Raw genomic sequence first — 16498 nt, 5'->3', positions numbered from 1 at the left:
ACATAAGTTGCGATTTATCGTATTTTGGGTTTTAATTAATTTAAAATTATTGTATTTGTAGGTTATGTATTTTTAAGTCATCCTATCTCGATTTAACAAATTTGAATGTGGTTTAATTTATTTTTTTTATTTTTTTTATTTGGCATTAACTTTGTGGAATATCATGATGATTACAATTAAAAATATAATATTTATGTAATACCATTTTTCTTGAGTTTTTTAATATAAAGGTGAATACTTTCGATAAATTCTAAATGTAGATTATATCAATTTTACAATCTTTTAACAAGTCAAACCCTTAAAAGATGCATTTAGCACACTTAACACACATTGTACATATGTATACATATATATATATGTAAGTTTAAAAAAGGAATGTAAGGCCGAACAAGGAATAATTGAAAAGATTAGGAAGAGTTCTTTACGGTGGTATGGATATCTAGAGTAAATGGATAGCGAGAGAATGACTAATAAAATATATGTGGCGAATGTGAGCGGGAAAACAGAACACGGACGACCGAAAAGGCTTGGCACGATCAGATCAATCAGCACCTAAAACCTCGTTGTGTCAAAAGTCTGCGTAATCGGAGGGCATGTATATGGATGTGAAGGAGGCGAGGAGTGTATGTGAGGACAGAAGAGAATGGCGTTCCATCCTTTCTGCCTACCCCTGCAGGGAAACGGCGTAATGATAGTAGTAGTAGTAGTAGTATGTCAATTTTAAATTTTAACAAAAAATCGAAATACGTTATTATTGTTTTAACACGCATATTATGTGTGTAAAGGTGTTAACTAGGTTTTTAAAATGATAAAAGTAGACTATCTTTATCATAAAAAACTAGTATTTAGTAACAAAACAAATAATTGAGCATCTTAGCATTGTAATAAATAATAATTAAAAAAAATAGAATACTTACTTCAGAATGCAGAAAATGAATGGCTTGATATCTTTCATCCGACGTATATGTGGTGAGGCCTACAGTCAAAAGGTGTCGATCTTTTCTTCTTATCCACGATACCTGAGAACAAATTAATTGACCCTTTTTATTATTTTACACTTATTTATTGAATTGAGCGTTTACTTATCAGAACTTGTATATAAAATATATGTTTCCTCAAAAGGTTGTGAATGAAATAAGTCGGCAAATTATAATTAGTTAAATTTAATTTTTTAACAATGTTTTAATTCGGTAAAAATCTATGCCATATATTTCATCATAGTCTCTGCTAAGTAAAAAGCTTACTGAACTAAATCATAGATAGTGCCTAAATCTCACATATTGAAGAACTTGCAATTATATGATATTTACACAATTTTATTAAAATTAAACACTTGAATAATCCACTTTATCGAGTTTTATTTTTTTTACTAGTTTCGAAAACGACAGTTGTTTTCATCTACTGGTACAAATTAAAAATAACGAATAAAAATACCAGAAGATGAAAACAACTGTCGTTTTTGAAACTAGTCGTAAATTAAAATTAAAACTCGATAAAGTGTATTATTCAAGTGTTTAATTTTAATAAAATAATCATGTCATTCCACAAAGTTAATACCGAATCAATAAATAATATATTTTATTTATTGTTTCGGCATTAACTTTGTGGTAAGACATGTTACAATGATTAAAGAAAACACTTGTTTTTTACCACTTGAGTTTTATTATAGACTACATGTTTCAGAAGTTAAACTGCCATCATTCAGGTCTGTATAATAACTGAAAGTTTAACTTGAAGTTTAACTTCTGAAACATGTAGTATATAATAAAACTCAAGTGGTAAAAAACTAGTGTTTTCTTTAATCGTTGTAATAAATAATATATTTGTACAAGTTAAAATTTGAGGAGTGTGGTTGTCAATCAAGGGTAGAATGGAAAATATTACCCGTATTTATTGATTTGGCGTTTAATTTGTGGAACTCCATTTTAATTCAAGATTTGATTTTAAATCAAACCTCCAAAAAACCTTTAAAGAGACCTTCAGTCCGGTAGTCATACACGCTTACCATTATACAACGGAGGTGGACTTACATACTTGAACTATTTTAAGTACAAGGTCCAAGTTATAAAATTGACGCAGTAAATCATTCCCTTAAAGTTGTAAAAGCAAGTTGGTATGGTGAGTGATAGTAAAAAAATAATAATAAAAAAACCTTGTAGGGAACGACTAAATATAATTTTTGGAATCGCGCCAAGACCACTTCAACAGTTTTTCGTTTGCAAGACTCTAAAATATTACAAGAGGATTTTTTTTACCTGCCAAAGAGATTTTCATAATTCTACATGAAATATTTTACGTACTCCATAAATTAGGAAGGCCGTATACCCATTGAATATAACAAATTCAAAATTATCAATTTGTTCCTCGGCAGGCTGAATCTCAGTCTGGTTCAACGGAAAATGTTAATTTTTTTTTTATCTTCATTAACTGATTCGGCAGTCATTTTGTGGTAATCTATCTATTTTTAATTAATGTTTTACTTAGTAGTGGTATTTACTAGTGATATTAACTAAGTAATTTTTTATTTTTTTTTTTAAATACTTTAGGTTTTCTAACCCTTTTCCGCATCCAATGGTGCATAAGGCATTTAATCATATTATCCTCATTTTCTTTCAACCCTTATGCGCATTCCAAGGGTGCATAGGGCACTGCATCATTTAAACGCAGTGATATCTTGATCGTTAACACATGAAGTAAAGGTGATCACTTCTGCGTTTCGGGTATCAGACCAGGGTAATTTTAAATCACTAATATTTATTTTCACTACCCAGGAAATCTAACCCGAGACCTCCAGCATGGTATCTAACCACGCTAACCTTTATGCACGGAAGCAATCGGAATTAATTTAAAAATGTATAAAATAGTAAAACAATAGAATAAAAACAAAACATTAAAAAACGTTTCAAAACAATCGGTAAATTAGATATGGGGATTTTAGATTTTGAACAAACGAAAAAAATAGCGTACCAGTTTCAAGACGTGATTTCTGTGAACATTCTTTCAATTATTATCAATAAAATTTATTTCCCTTAAAGGTACCTTATGGGTGTCTGTCTCCGTAGTGTAATGGTCAGTAAGCTCGGCTACCATTCTGGAGGTCCCGGGTTCGATTCCAAGGGGGGTGCAAATAAATATTTGTGATTTTTTCAATATTTATTCAATACTACCCTGGGCTGGTTCCTGAAGCGGAGGGCTGATCACCTTTCCTTCATGTGTAAACTATCAAGATAACACTGCGTTATATAACGCAGTGCCCTATACACCATTGGGGTGCGGATAAGGGTTTTATTATTTATTATTATTATTATTATCGGTACCTTGTTCATTATTCAATTCGACAATATTGGAAAATCAGGACCTGTCACCATCCTGACCTATTTAGACAAGCATCCTTAGTGTATGTCAAACCTCGGCATTAAGTGCATATTTTTTGCTATCCTTATTGCATGTTGGTCCTTGGATCGACCAAATACGCATGTGATAAATATTTTGTGTAGTTGTGTTAGTGTGTGAAAAATGCTAAAGCATTGAAGTATTGTTTGAATGCTGGGGTAGTAATTGTCCTGACGAAGAGACGGGTACGTCCTGAAAGTGGTACACCAAAATGTCGTGTCGGGTAGTGGTCCCGTGATTAGTGTAGTATTTCATGTTCCAAACCACTCTACCACAATTTGATGCCTGTTTTCGATAATAAGAATAATAAAAAGTATGAATTGGAAGTGTTTTAGCAAATAATAAAAGTACAAAATTTTCTTTTTCTTAAAAAAATCTTAATATTTTGTTCAACTAATAAAAATAATTTATTTGTATGATATGAGCGTAATTATAAAAAAAACGTGCCAGATTTATGAAAATAAACACGAATTCATTGAGTAGATTTTGAAATACGCACAAAATTTCAGCAAAATATTTACCCTGAAGGTTTAGGAAAGGTATTTTGCGTTTTACAATACATAATTACCCCATTATTATGGTACATCGTACTTGAGGGGATGAAAAATTCATGCGGAAAAATAACAAGATAATTTTATTAAATCTACCCCCTTTGTTAACTTTGAGAAGAATTTAAAAATAGTTTGAATAAATTTTATGAAATTATTTTGCATGGAACTATTAAAAACTTTATATTTTTATTTGAAAAAGTAATAAATTATCCAAAGTTGAGTGGAAATTATTTTAATAAAATGTAGTAAAAAATGTTCTAATCAAAAATTTTCATTCAAAACTTACGAATGAAAAGTTTTGATTAGTGAAATTATAACTTGAATGTCTTGTATAAATAAAAATGTAAATTAAAAAAATAACTCCTATAATTGGATATAATCCAGATTTGATGTAAAAAAAATGAAATATTCGTTTGATCAAAACTTTACAGCTTCTGAAGTTTTACTAATATGAAATCAAATACGACATGTCCGAATGATTCTATGATGAATTGATATATTTTAGATCAACCTACCTCCATTATCCGTTTAAAAAAAAGCTCTTATAAACTTTTTTATTGACTTTATAGATAGTGAAATCAGGTTTTACAACTTTATTTCAAAATCACATTTGATTCTGAATTTACTATTCAAAAATAAGTTATAAAAATAAAATGAAGAAACAGTATTTAAAGAAAAACTTGAAAGATGCTTTAATTTTAAATACATTTTTAGGTTTTAATAATTTTCTCCAAACATATATTCACAAATGAAAACGTAGTAAATACAATAATGATACAACATTTTGAGTGTGTTCAAATACTTGTTCACAAATCTGGATTATCTCCAATTATAGGAGTTAATTTTAATATTATTTTTAAAGATATATATATATATATATATATATATATATATATTATATATATATATATATATATATATATATATATATATATATATATATATATATATATATATATATATATATATATATATATATATATATATATATATATATATATATATATATATATATATATATATAAATATGTGATATTATATTTGAATAGTGTGGTTGTCAATCATGTGTAGAATAAGTGAATATTACACGTGTGTAAATTGATCACTTATGGTAGTCGCCAGCCCCGTAAATGCCCAGACTATTGTTATTATTACAATATTAACCATATTGTTCTTCATCTTTATTGAGATATAAAAAAATACAAAAAAAACAACTGTGTGAACCGTTAAACACCCTTAAAATTTATTTTGTATATTGCATTATTTATAGCATTGATAACTTAATGGTATTGTAATAAAACACTTTCCTTACCATCCATTATTAACTTCGTGTAATACCACTTTTTTTTGAGCACTTATTTGTAACTATCTACGATCGAAAATCATTCCAACATCAGGTCATTTAAATTTAAATAAAATTATAACAATTTGACATTTGTATAAAAATAAAAATTTTGAAAGAGAAAGACGACTAATGAATCAGACTTAAAATTCGTCATTCACATGGAAAATTTTTAATTCATCCACTTTTGTTTGTATGTGCCCAGTACACTTCAAATAATCAATAAATATCAGAAAGTTATGTCATTAAAAGGACGATTTCCGATTCAATCTACCTTGATTCGTTTGATTAAATTTGATCGCTAAAGGATCAATGTACCCTTTTGATGAAGTTTCCGTTGGATAGTAGTTACTTTCAGATATGTCGGGACAATTCACTCCCTTGTAAACGGGGATTTTATTACTTCAGCAAAGTGAGGGGTGATTTCTGTGACCGATTGTTTGACCGCTCCATAAAGAAATGACAATCAGTCATTGATTTTATGTCGGAATTGGTCACTTTTGTGGAATAAGTAAAAATTTATAACAGCAATACTTTACTACTATATGGTGATGTTCGATGAAGGCGGGTGATTATAATAGTGACTTAAACCCTCTAAGAGAATTATCATTAAAACATTTTTAAAATATAATTAAAATCCAACAAAAATATTTTTTCAATATTTCAAGCCCCAAAAGCAGAAAAAGCTTATTTTCATCTCACCAATAGATGTCTCTGGTGAAGTTCTAGTAATTCAAGAACAATGTTTTAAAATTGGTTCATGTATATAGAACTTCCAAGAATTTGAGTAGTGTGGTTGTCAATAATGGGTAGAGTTAGTGAATGTTACACGTGTGTAAAGTGATCACTTAAACCAGCCTATGACGGTCGTCAGCCCTGTAAATGCCCAGACTTCCATATTTTTCTTCATCTTTGATGAGATGTCAAAAAATAATATGAAAAATAACTCCTGTAATTGGAGATAATCCAGATTTTGTGAACAAGTATTTTGACTCACTCAAAATGTTGCAAATATTTGCAGTTTATATTAGCACGTTAAATCTAATTTTATTTCTGATATCTTTTGTATTATCGCAAGTGCCCTTTCATTATAACCTTAAATAAATGTATAACCACACAAAGGCCATGCTTTTGAGGGATATTTTTTGTAATAATAATATATATATTTTTATGTATGTACTTGTAATTATAATATATTGTGAAATGAAAAAGAATTTAAAATAATGAAAAAAAATATAAAATTACAATCTCAAAATTATACCAAGCAATGTTTTACGTAACACGGAAGAAAATCTTTGATAATACTGGCGCTTCACTAAACAACCTCTACCCTTACCTTGACTCGATTTTGCATAAAATATTCGGCACCTAACAGTATGCAAATACTCCCTTCTGTGACAAGGGTGAGAAATTTATCCATTCGAATATCGAGGAATTCAAGAAACAAATTGTGAAAATACGTTTTCAAAAAAATAAATTTCGAAGGTCTTCAAACGTTATTAGCGTAAAAGTTTACTTTGAATTCTTTTATCGTTTCCGATTTGATTTTTTCTATACCACAGGCAAAAAAAATTTACTTAACTCTTACCGAGTAAAAACTTAATCTTTAATAGGTCGCGAAATATAAAAGAACTTTTTTATTCAAATTACATATATTAAAATATTTTGTAATAAAAATTAATTTTTAAATATGTATATATGTCGCTCACTCCTTTCAAAAACGTCATAAATCAAAAATCGTAAATTTTCAGTTTTGCATGTTTTCGGAATGCCCAGAAAATGTTCTATATCCCAGCAAATGAGGCACATTTTTAACTTAATGTTTACAAAATGTGTTGTTTTTGCATTTTGAAGAAAAAGTTTTGTTAAATTATTATTTTAATTTTATTGAATATTTTTCAAATGAAGAAAAAACCTTCAGGTTTTACCTAAAAAGATCTGTTGCACAGTAAAAAGTTCAGTAAGTTGCTTGATATTCACCCCCCCATTTTCACCCCACCCCCCTGGGAGTCGAACCCGGGACATCCAGAATAGTAGCTATACCCGCTAACTATGACCCTACTGAGGCAGACAGATTTTTTTTTTAGAAAATAAAATATAATTAAAATTTAACTTTGTTTTTAAAATCACTATAAATATTTAATTATAACTTAACTATAGTGTCTACCGGTTTTAAGGCTAACAAACATTGTAATTTAGTTCCAATAAAATGTTTTTAGTGATTTTTAAAAAATATTTACATTTTAATTTTTTAATGGAAAATCAAAAGTTAGTGCTTCAAATATAAATTATAGTAAAATAAAAGTACCACTAATAAAGACTAGTCTCTTAAAAAGATCATTCAGCAAAACCAACAAACAAAAAATACAATATCATATTTACGACCTTGTTTGTTTTATGTTTAAAATTGTGAGCACAATTTTTCATAATACAGGAATAATTTATATAAATGGCAACCCTAACGCTTTGCGCCTCTGTGTATGTTTCAGCCCATTTGGTGAGGAATAAAAAGTGCCACGAGTTATTTATGGATGTTTGCCATTTAAATTACAGGAAGTCCACCGTTAAATGTATGTAAAATATATATGTGTCGCTTACTTTCAAAATCCGCCAAATCCTAAGAAGTCAATTTTACGAAAAATGCCAAATATTCCGGGTAACATTTATGTTTCAAAGATTTGTCTATCTTTAGATAAAATATTATAAAATAGAGAATTTTAGCATATTTTTGGAAAGTTTTTCAGTATTAAAATAAAAAAAACACGAGACACAAACTGATAATGACGTCATCTTAATTTTTGACCTATCTCCGCTCTCTGTTTGGCCGATATGGGTCAGAGGGCAAGTTTCATGAATATATCGGAAATTGAAATACAACGCTGTTTTAAGTATTTCCTAGCAGCGTTTTCAAATATTTAAAAAAAATAAACAAAATAACCCAGAATGGGCATTTCAATTGAGTATTTATTTAAATATCTTATAAAATTGGATCTGGCGGATTTTGAAAGTAGGCGACATATATATCATGTGTTAAAATAACAGGGTTTTTACAAAAAGTCTTTTTATAAGGGTTGGTTGATCTGCATAAAACATATTGGTCCATATGACATAACTTACAATTTACACGATTGGCAAAAAAACCTTGGTTTGTAAAAATTAACCGTGCTTCAAAAAGTTTGTTATTAAAAAATGCAATAGACCAGGAACTCTAAGACTTTTTTGCTATCGGAACGCTTTTGAAACATGATTTATTTTACTTACTTACTTACTTATAACCCTTATCCGCATCCAATGGTGCATAGGGCACTGCATCGAATTGACGCAATGTTTTCTTGATCATTACTAACATGAAGGCAAGGTGATCACTCTTGCGCTTCAGGAATCAGTCCAGGGTAATATGGAATAAAATAAAAAAAAGCATTATAGTTTTGAATTATTTATTTTATAATTAAACAAATAGGTATTCAAAAACCAATCACCCTGAAATACTTGCCGAAACTTCATCTAGTAGAACTTTTGGCATAGTATCTAAAATAAACGCAATTTGGCAATTGAAATGAGGCGGCAAGAATTAAAGTTTAATCATGCTGATGATATCTAATGCGTTTGAATTAAAAAAATGAATAAGATTGATAACTGAAGACGTTTTCTCAAAGTACTTTTACTTTCGCTTCCAAATAATATATTTCTCTCACGTGATATTAATGAATATATATACTCGTACACATGGTTGAATACGTAATTAATTCATACTCCCTTTATTTACATGACTAAAAGTCAAGGCCTAGTTGAAATATGAATATAATTGTAAATTTCTGCCTCATGACTACATATTTTAAAAAAAATATGTAATTGCCTGTAAAGATATTAAAATTATTTCTCTGATAAAAGTAAGCTGAGATGTTACGAAAGTTTAATTGAAATAACTGAGAGAATAATATTTATAAAAATACGTTTCTTATTTATTAAAAAATAAAGAAAAAAATACCATAATTTTAATAAAAAAAAAATTGTTTTACAATCGTGAACGTTTTTTTTGTTCAAATGGTTTTATATCCTGATTTTTTTCTAAATTACTCACAATACGAATTTATACTTATAAATTAATGATACTCGTATTACGCACTTGGCTTTGGGAACGGAATATGAACTTATGAACTACGCACTAAATAAAATATGGAACAAAGGCAAAATAAAGGAATGGGTAAATGATCAAGAGTTAATTTTATGAAAATTGTGAAATAGTTTATATTTTTTAATTTTTGTTTTTTTTTTGTGTATTTAAAGTTTAAATGTTTAAAAACAGTAAAAAAACTTATGCAAAAAGAACTTCACCGACAAGACACACAAGGTGGCTTGGTGGGTCTCTGCAAAAAAATGTTCCAAATTGTTTTTTAAATAAATGTATATAATTATGTTATATTTTCTTATGTTAATTATTAACATTACAGATTGAAGGTGCATTGAAATCAGTTAAAGCAAATAAAAACCTTGTTACAACCCTTATGTTTTGAAGTGAATCATAGATATGACAAAAAAGGATGAAAGTAAACTAAATGCTGGCGAAATATAATTGTATGATAAATTATTGAACAGTGACATAAGGAAAAATTGCAAGGCTGAGATAATTATTGTAGATACAATTGAGAAAGATATGTTGAGATGTCATGTGAATTGAATGAATGAATTAAAAAACAAATTTATGAGGGGAATGTGGTAAGTAATAGTACCAGTGACAGACCTAGGAAAACTTGGCATGGTCAAGTATTTCAAAATGATCAATAAAATAGTCGTGTGTACCTACTTTTCACAAGTAAATTGTGAATCATATTGGTGTTTTATTTTTAAATTTAAACTGAAATGTCCACATTTTCAAAGTACAAACGTAGGAAGTGACAATAAAGTCGTGAAGTAGCAATATGCTCCGGAGGAAAAGAGAATTTGCACGACGCTGGCGCAAAAATGAAAATACATCATCCCAACAATATCCAGCTAAATAAGTTACCTTTTTTCCAGCATTATTCCTATGAGGCGTATTCTCTGGAGTTTTATTAAGAAAGTTTACAGTCGATTTCGCCACCATTTACATAAAAATGCTGAGATATTACGATTTCTGCCATCACGAACAGAACTTCGTAAATAATTTATTCGCGAAATATTTAACGTCCATTATTTTTAACTGTACAATTCGGATTGCGAGTTTCAAAAAACTTTTGAATTGAGGAATTTAAAATTGAATTAACTGTGAAAAGCAAATCTCAAGGACTTATAAAAATACCCCCGTTTCTTAAGAATCAAATCCCCTCATTAAACACTTCATCCCGTGAATATAAGGGTTGTGTGCCCCCTAAAAGTCATTCTTCTAATGGTATTAAATTAATTTTGGTTTTCTGTTTTCAACAGGTATTTTAAAAACTCAAATACTTTTTTTAACAGTTTTTTTGTAAAATAATTTTAATTTACGAAGTTTATTTAAAAAATTATAATAAGTCTGCTTCATTTGATTTAATACATGAATTAAAATTAAAAACTCTTTAGTTCTTTACAGGAAAAACACATTTTGTTTCCGTAATTCCACATACCGATGAAGGTTTTCGACATCTCAACATAGATAGAAAAGAATATGGAATTTCATGAATTGATTCGGCATTCACTTTGAATTCAAATTTAACAATAAATAATATAATAAAACCCTTATCCGCACCCCAATAGTGCAAAGCCACTGCGTCATATAAACGCAGTGTTATCTTGATCGTTTACACATGAAGGAAAGGTGATCAGCCCTCCGCTTCAGGTACCAGTCCAAGGTAATATTGAATAAATATTTCAGTGGAAAAATCACATATATTTATTTGACTCCCCCTGGGAATCGATCCCGGGACCTCCAGAACGGTAGCCGAGCGCGCTGACCATTACACTACGGAGGCGGAGAAAATTGTTGTAACACGTATATCGATGCATTCCGCATCATTCCGGTGTGAACATGGTGTGGAATACATTGAAACACGTGTCACCACAGATTTAAAGAAATAGTGGTATTTACGTAAAACTAAAATTTAAAAAAGCGTATGGAAGTCTGAGAAATACATCTTAATATATATTAATCTTACACATATCGCTCACTCCTTTCAACAACGTCATTTACAAAAAGACTTGATTTTTCAGGAGATAGATTTTAAAGTTTAAGAATATAATGAAATGTTTTAAAAATAATTTTGAAGCCATTAATTGATTTTTTTACTGAGCAAAAGATCTTTTTAGGTAAAACCTGAAGGTTTTTTCTCCATTTGAAAAATATTTAGTACATTAAAAAAAAAATTAAACAATACTTTATCTTCAAAATGTAAAAACAACACTTTATGCCCAGTAGCCGGTAAATATTAAGTTTAAAAAATGCCGCTTTTGGTGGGATACAGTAGGAGAGAGTGCCCATGAGTGGGGCAGATGATGAATGGGACAATCGTCCTCCAGCCCAAACTATTGTTACAAAAAAAATTACCCAATATTAACGCTACGATATTAGACAGATTAATTCTCAAACCTCAGTTCTCAACTGACGTGTTACGATATTTTGCGTCAAAAAGTAAATTATATAAATTTTTTGGGCATTCCGAAAAATGCACAACTGAAAATCGACGATTTTTGATATATGACATTGTTGAAAGGAGCGAGCGATATGTGTAAGATTAATATACTCGTATGTGTAACATGTGCCATGTCTAAGCTAGACAAAATCTGGAAGGACTAGGGTGTGAGTAACAACACTAAGATGAAGCTTGTCAGGAGCTTGGTCCACTCCATTTTTCTCTATGCTGCTGAAACATGGACCATAAAAGCAGCAGAAAGGAGAAAAATTGATGCCTTCGAAATGTGGTGTTGGAGGCGCATGCTCCGAATTCCATGGACAGCTAGACGCACCAATGAGTCCATTCGCTAGGAACTACGCTTGGATGGCTTGACTCTGGCCAATATCTGTACTCACGGATTGGTAGCCTGGAGGGAAAGAGAGGGAGAGGAAGATCCCTACACGATGGACCGATCAAATTATGGCAGCAGCAGGCACCTCAGTGGTTGGAGCGCTACGTGCAGTGCAGTCAAAGGATAACTGGAGAAGAGTCATTGTTTCTGCAAGGGTCACAACCCTCAGCAATAAGGAATACGACGGAGAAGAAGAATATGTAACAATCACCATTGTACCTACTATTGACAGTCACACTACTCTTTATATGATTCTATTTTTTTTACTCACCGTTCCTTCATCCATGTTTCTGATGATGCAAGGCAGCAGAGCATTGGAGCCAGTCTGTGACGTAACAGCCGTGTTGTTGTCGGTGGCAAAGTACATGCCGGCGGGGGCGATCGTGGGTTCGATTCCAGGGGGGGCGAAAGAGGCCGTCAGTTGATTTCCGTCCCCCTGGTCTGGCACCTTTGCGGGCTTCTTGGTCAAGATGGAGCCCTGCAACGCAGATGCGTACTGCATTGAGGGGAGGCCTGCAATGGAAAATATAAATTTAGTTTTTATTTTTTTCATTTATTAAATTTAATTCATGTACAGAAAAGAAATAGGTACATTAGCGGTCTTCTTGTAAATAGCAATATCTTCTAACTAAAACAAAAACAGACTAGTGATATTGATCAAAACGTTTGATACGATATATAGCTGTTTGCAATAGCGGTGGTACTTAAACAAAAAAATATATAAATTAAATTTTCATGGCAGACTTTTTCCCCTGCCTACTATCCCATCGATCTAAGAGGCTATTTTAGATGGGAGTTGCATTTATAATTTACCTTGCTTATTACGCACAAAGTTTGTTATTTTTAGGGTCAAGGCGCCTTTGGCAGTGCATCCGAAACTAAACAAACTAGATTATGTGAGTGTGTGTTTGTGTTTTTTTCTATTTTTCTGTATAAATGTATAGCTTTAATTTCACAAAATTTTATTTTTGATATATTTTTTTATTTTATTTTGTTTTTAGGTAAATAAAAATTTAAAACAAAAAACGTTTTTTATGCAGGGTTTTCCATACATATTTTACATGACCAGTGAAAGTACCAAAATCATTAAACTGGTGAGATGACGTGGGAAACGTCGAAACTCAGTCACTTATCGAATATAATATATGCAGAAAAAAAATGTAGTTTTTATTTGATTAATTATAAGTTATTTTATTTGATTAATTGCAGTTTTATAAAGACATATCAATACACAATTTAAATCATAAAATGAACTTTCCATTTAAACCTTAAAAGCTTGCCTCAAAATTTGGAGTATTGACAAATAAAAATTTACATTACAAACGCCCTGACTTCCAAATTCCCTATTTTAAAACATTTTCTTAAATATTTTGACAGGAAAAGCTTTTTTTCAAAGCTAAAAAGCTTGTACATTTTTTATACACTACAAAGACTTTTCACAAGTGTTTACTAAAAGCCCACCTATTTTTGCCATTGAATTTCTTTTCACCCATTCTAAGTTGGAAACCTTATTTTCCCGAAATAAAAGCTCTCGCGTAGATTTTGTGTCTGTATATTTTATATTTTAATCTCATTTTGACTCCTTATGAATAGTTTGATCACATATGAGGAAGTTACGCTGTATGCTGATCTGATTGAATCTCTTCGAAGTAAATTGGAAAACATTTTTTTTTCACAAATACCTCCTATTGTTGAAAATCACCGTCACTTCTTATACTTTTTTCTAAGACTTTGATGAAAAAGCACGATTTTTTTCGAAAATTATTTGAGTGAAAATTTTGAATCATGTCTCACCATGTATTATAAAAGATTTTTTGTCATTTTGAACTATAACTTTTAGTAATTTAATTAAATTAATATTTTACAAAATGTGATCTCTTGCATGCATAATACATGTTCGAATGGTGAAATAAAGTAAGTTTGCAAGGCTGAGATAAGCATCATCGATTAAGTTATGAATGAGGTATTGATATTTGGACACAAAGAACAAACGAAAGGAGAAAAACGGTAAAACAAATTTATCAGGCGAATATTGTTAAAAATCAGAGTAGAGAAAAAAACGAGGAAAACTTGGTATGTTCAATTATTTTAAATAGTTGATAGTGGCCAGGTCAAAAATCGATATAATTGGAGGAAATGCATCAAGGGATGCATGAATGTGGAAGAAGCAAAGATTTTTGTAAATATCCTATTTTCTCTGCCTTACCTTACAGTAAGTGGCGTGATTGTGAATTTGGTTTAGATAATTTACATTTATCTGAGAAGATTTTAATTATTTTACAAAATGTAATGCTTTTGAAATTAAGTGAAAATAAGATTCGTCGGAATAACAAGGTTTTATCTTTATTTATTTAAATAACACGGCAATTTTATTACAACTCCCAGAAGGTAAAAAATTTACATTAGCAAAAAAGAGACATCTGTAAATACTACGAATTTTTGTTAAAAAACAAGAAAAATTAACATTTAAAGTAACAATTTTCGCATAAAGTACTTATCGCAGAAGAGCCTTTTTAAGGCTTAATCGTGGTCCTAATTTACGAGCTCTGATGGAAAATTATGCAATGTTTTAATTACACATCACTTAATTAACTGAGCTCCTTTTAAATTACAGGCAAATTTAAAAACATATTTTGACCTAGGTTTCCCTCCAAATACAAACAGCCTTCTTCGCTTTTGCCCCACTTAGGAAAATTTCTAATGGACCGTAGTATGAATAAAGCCATTTTCACTCTGTTGTAATGGCCACATTTTGTTACGGGATTAATTAGATCAAATTGTTGGACCTTTTCGAAAAAACAGCCCTAAGAGAGGTCGTATATTTTGCATTTTAATTTCAAAATTACCCTCCGAACGCGGGTCAGTGTTCTTGTTATAGACATTGAGAAGTTAAGGATAGGTTTGATTTTAAGAGATGGGCCCTTATTCTAGGGCTCTCAAAAGTAATCCCCTCGTTAAGGGCCCATCCGTTTAATAGAACGACTCTATTTCGAGAAATATTACTCAGATATATATATTCATTCATTATTAATTAAAGCTGAGATTAATTAAAATGGAGATTTTAATTTTGTCAGAATCTTAGCGTTAAAATAACCGGTATTAAAAAAAAAAACAATGTATTTTTTAAATTTTGTTTGGAAGCTGTTTTATTTATTTGAGAAAATTCATGTTGTCATATTTTGTTGAGAGAGCAATGATAAAACTGTTATTTTTAGTACCATTAAGTTACGAATTTGTGTAAAGTATAATTTTTTTGGTAAAATGTATTGATATGGACATGAAAAATTTACATTAAACTGAAAACGCCAAAAGACATGAAAATTGTTAAGAATAGGACCTAAATTTATAAAATAAGAGTGTTTCGAGTAATTGTGATAGGATAAAAAATAATAAACATTTCTTTTCCGTTGAATATTTTATTGAAAATAAGCTTGAAACTTTAAAATAAGTAGACCGGGTGCAAATTTTGTACGAAAACACTGGATTTAAACTGAAGACATTAAAAAATCAACAGTTAAGTTGCATAGTTTATGAATTGATCATTTAATATAAATGAGGCCTTCTACATTAAAAATGCAGAATTTACCAACTAAAGCTTCATAGTCTTCATGAAATACGTTCACAAAAATATATCATGCGCCAATCTTTATTTTCTGTAAAATTACTGTATTTCACCATGTACTACCTACAAAGCATAACTTGCAACTAAAGTTCTCATGGAAAATTAAAAATGTTTATTATCTACCAAAATTTCTGCAAAGGACGTTTTATATTACATGTTATAAACTTTTCAAAACTTTAATTGAATTTATGGTAAAATGTTTTTGTTTTACTTTATGGTAAATTTTAAGCAATAATATTTTAATGCATAATTTATCTTATTTTTAAATTAGAAGCATTTCATAATTTGTATATAAATGCCCAATTTTAACCACTAACTAGGAGGCTGTTTTTTTTTATAAAAATAAAAGCAAAACAAAATAAAATTGGACGATTTGTTACCAAGGGCGCTTAACAATAATTTCAGCATTAAAAACAACGTACAAATGTTATTATAAATTGATATGTTTATAAGTGTAAAATATTCCATTAAAAAAAATATATGTATCAAAAAAAATAAATAACCCGCAAAGCCTCTACTTTAAGAAGCTTGTATGTAGGTACGATGGTAATAATTGGGAAGGTAAATGTGAAAAACACATCACAAACAACCAGACCAATTAAAAAAAGATTT

General features: G+C 29.8%; 1 protein-coding gene across 1 annotated transcript in view; it reads right to left on the bottom strand.

The window, feature by feature from the left end:
* LOC148302312 (lachesin-like) overlaps positions 1-16498 on the bottom strand; it is a 59362-nt gene that overhangs the window by 14034 nt on the left and 28830 nt on the right. The window contains exons 3-4 of the mRNA XM_088271824.1: positions 12536-12777; positions 918-1019 (exon numbers count right to left, since the gene is read on the bottom strand). Coding sequence (XP_088127950.1) covers positions 918-1019; positions 12536-12777 — 344 coding nt within the window. The remainder of the gene's footprint in view (positions 1-917; positions 1020-12535; positions 12778-16498) is intronic.

Source organism: Brachycentrus maculatus, unplaced genomic scaffold, assembly GCF_059751285.1.
Source record: "Brachycentrus maculatus isolate JH-2025_06_01 unplaced genomic scaffold, ASM5975128v1 h1tg000463l, whole genome shotgun sequence".
Lineage (NCBI taxonomy): Eukaryota > Metazoa > Arthropoda > Insecta > Trichoptera > Brachycentridae > Brachycentrus > Brachycentrus maculatus.
The sequence above is the reverse complement of the archived record's forward strand: the minus strand, read 5'-3'. Positions and strand labels throughout refer to the sequence as shown.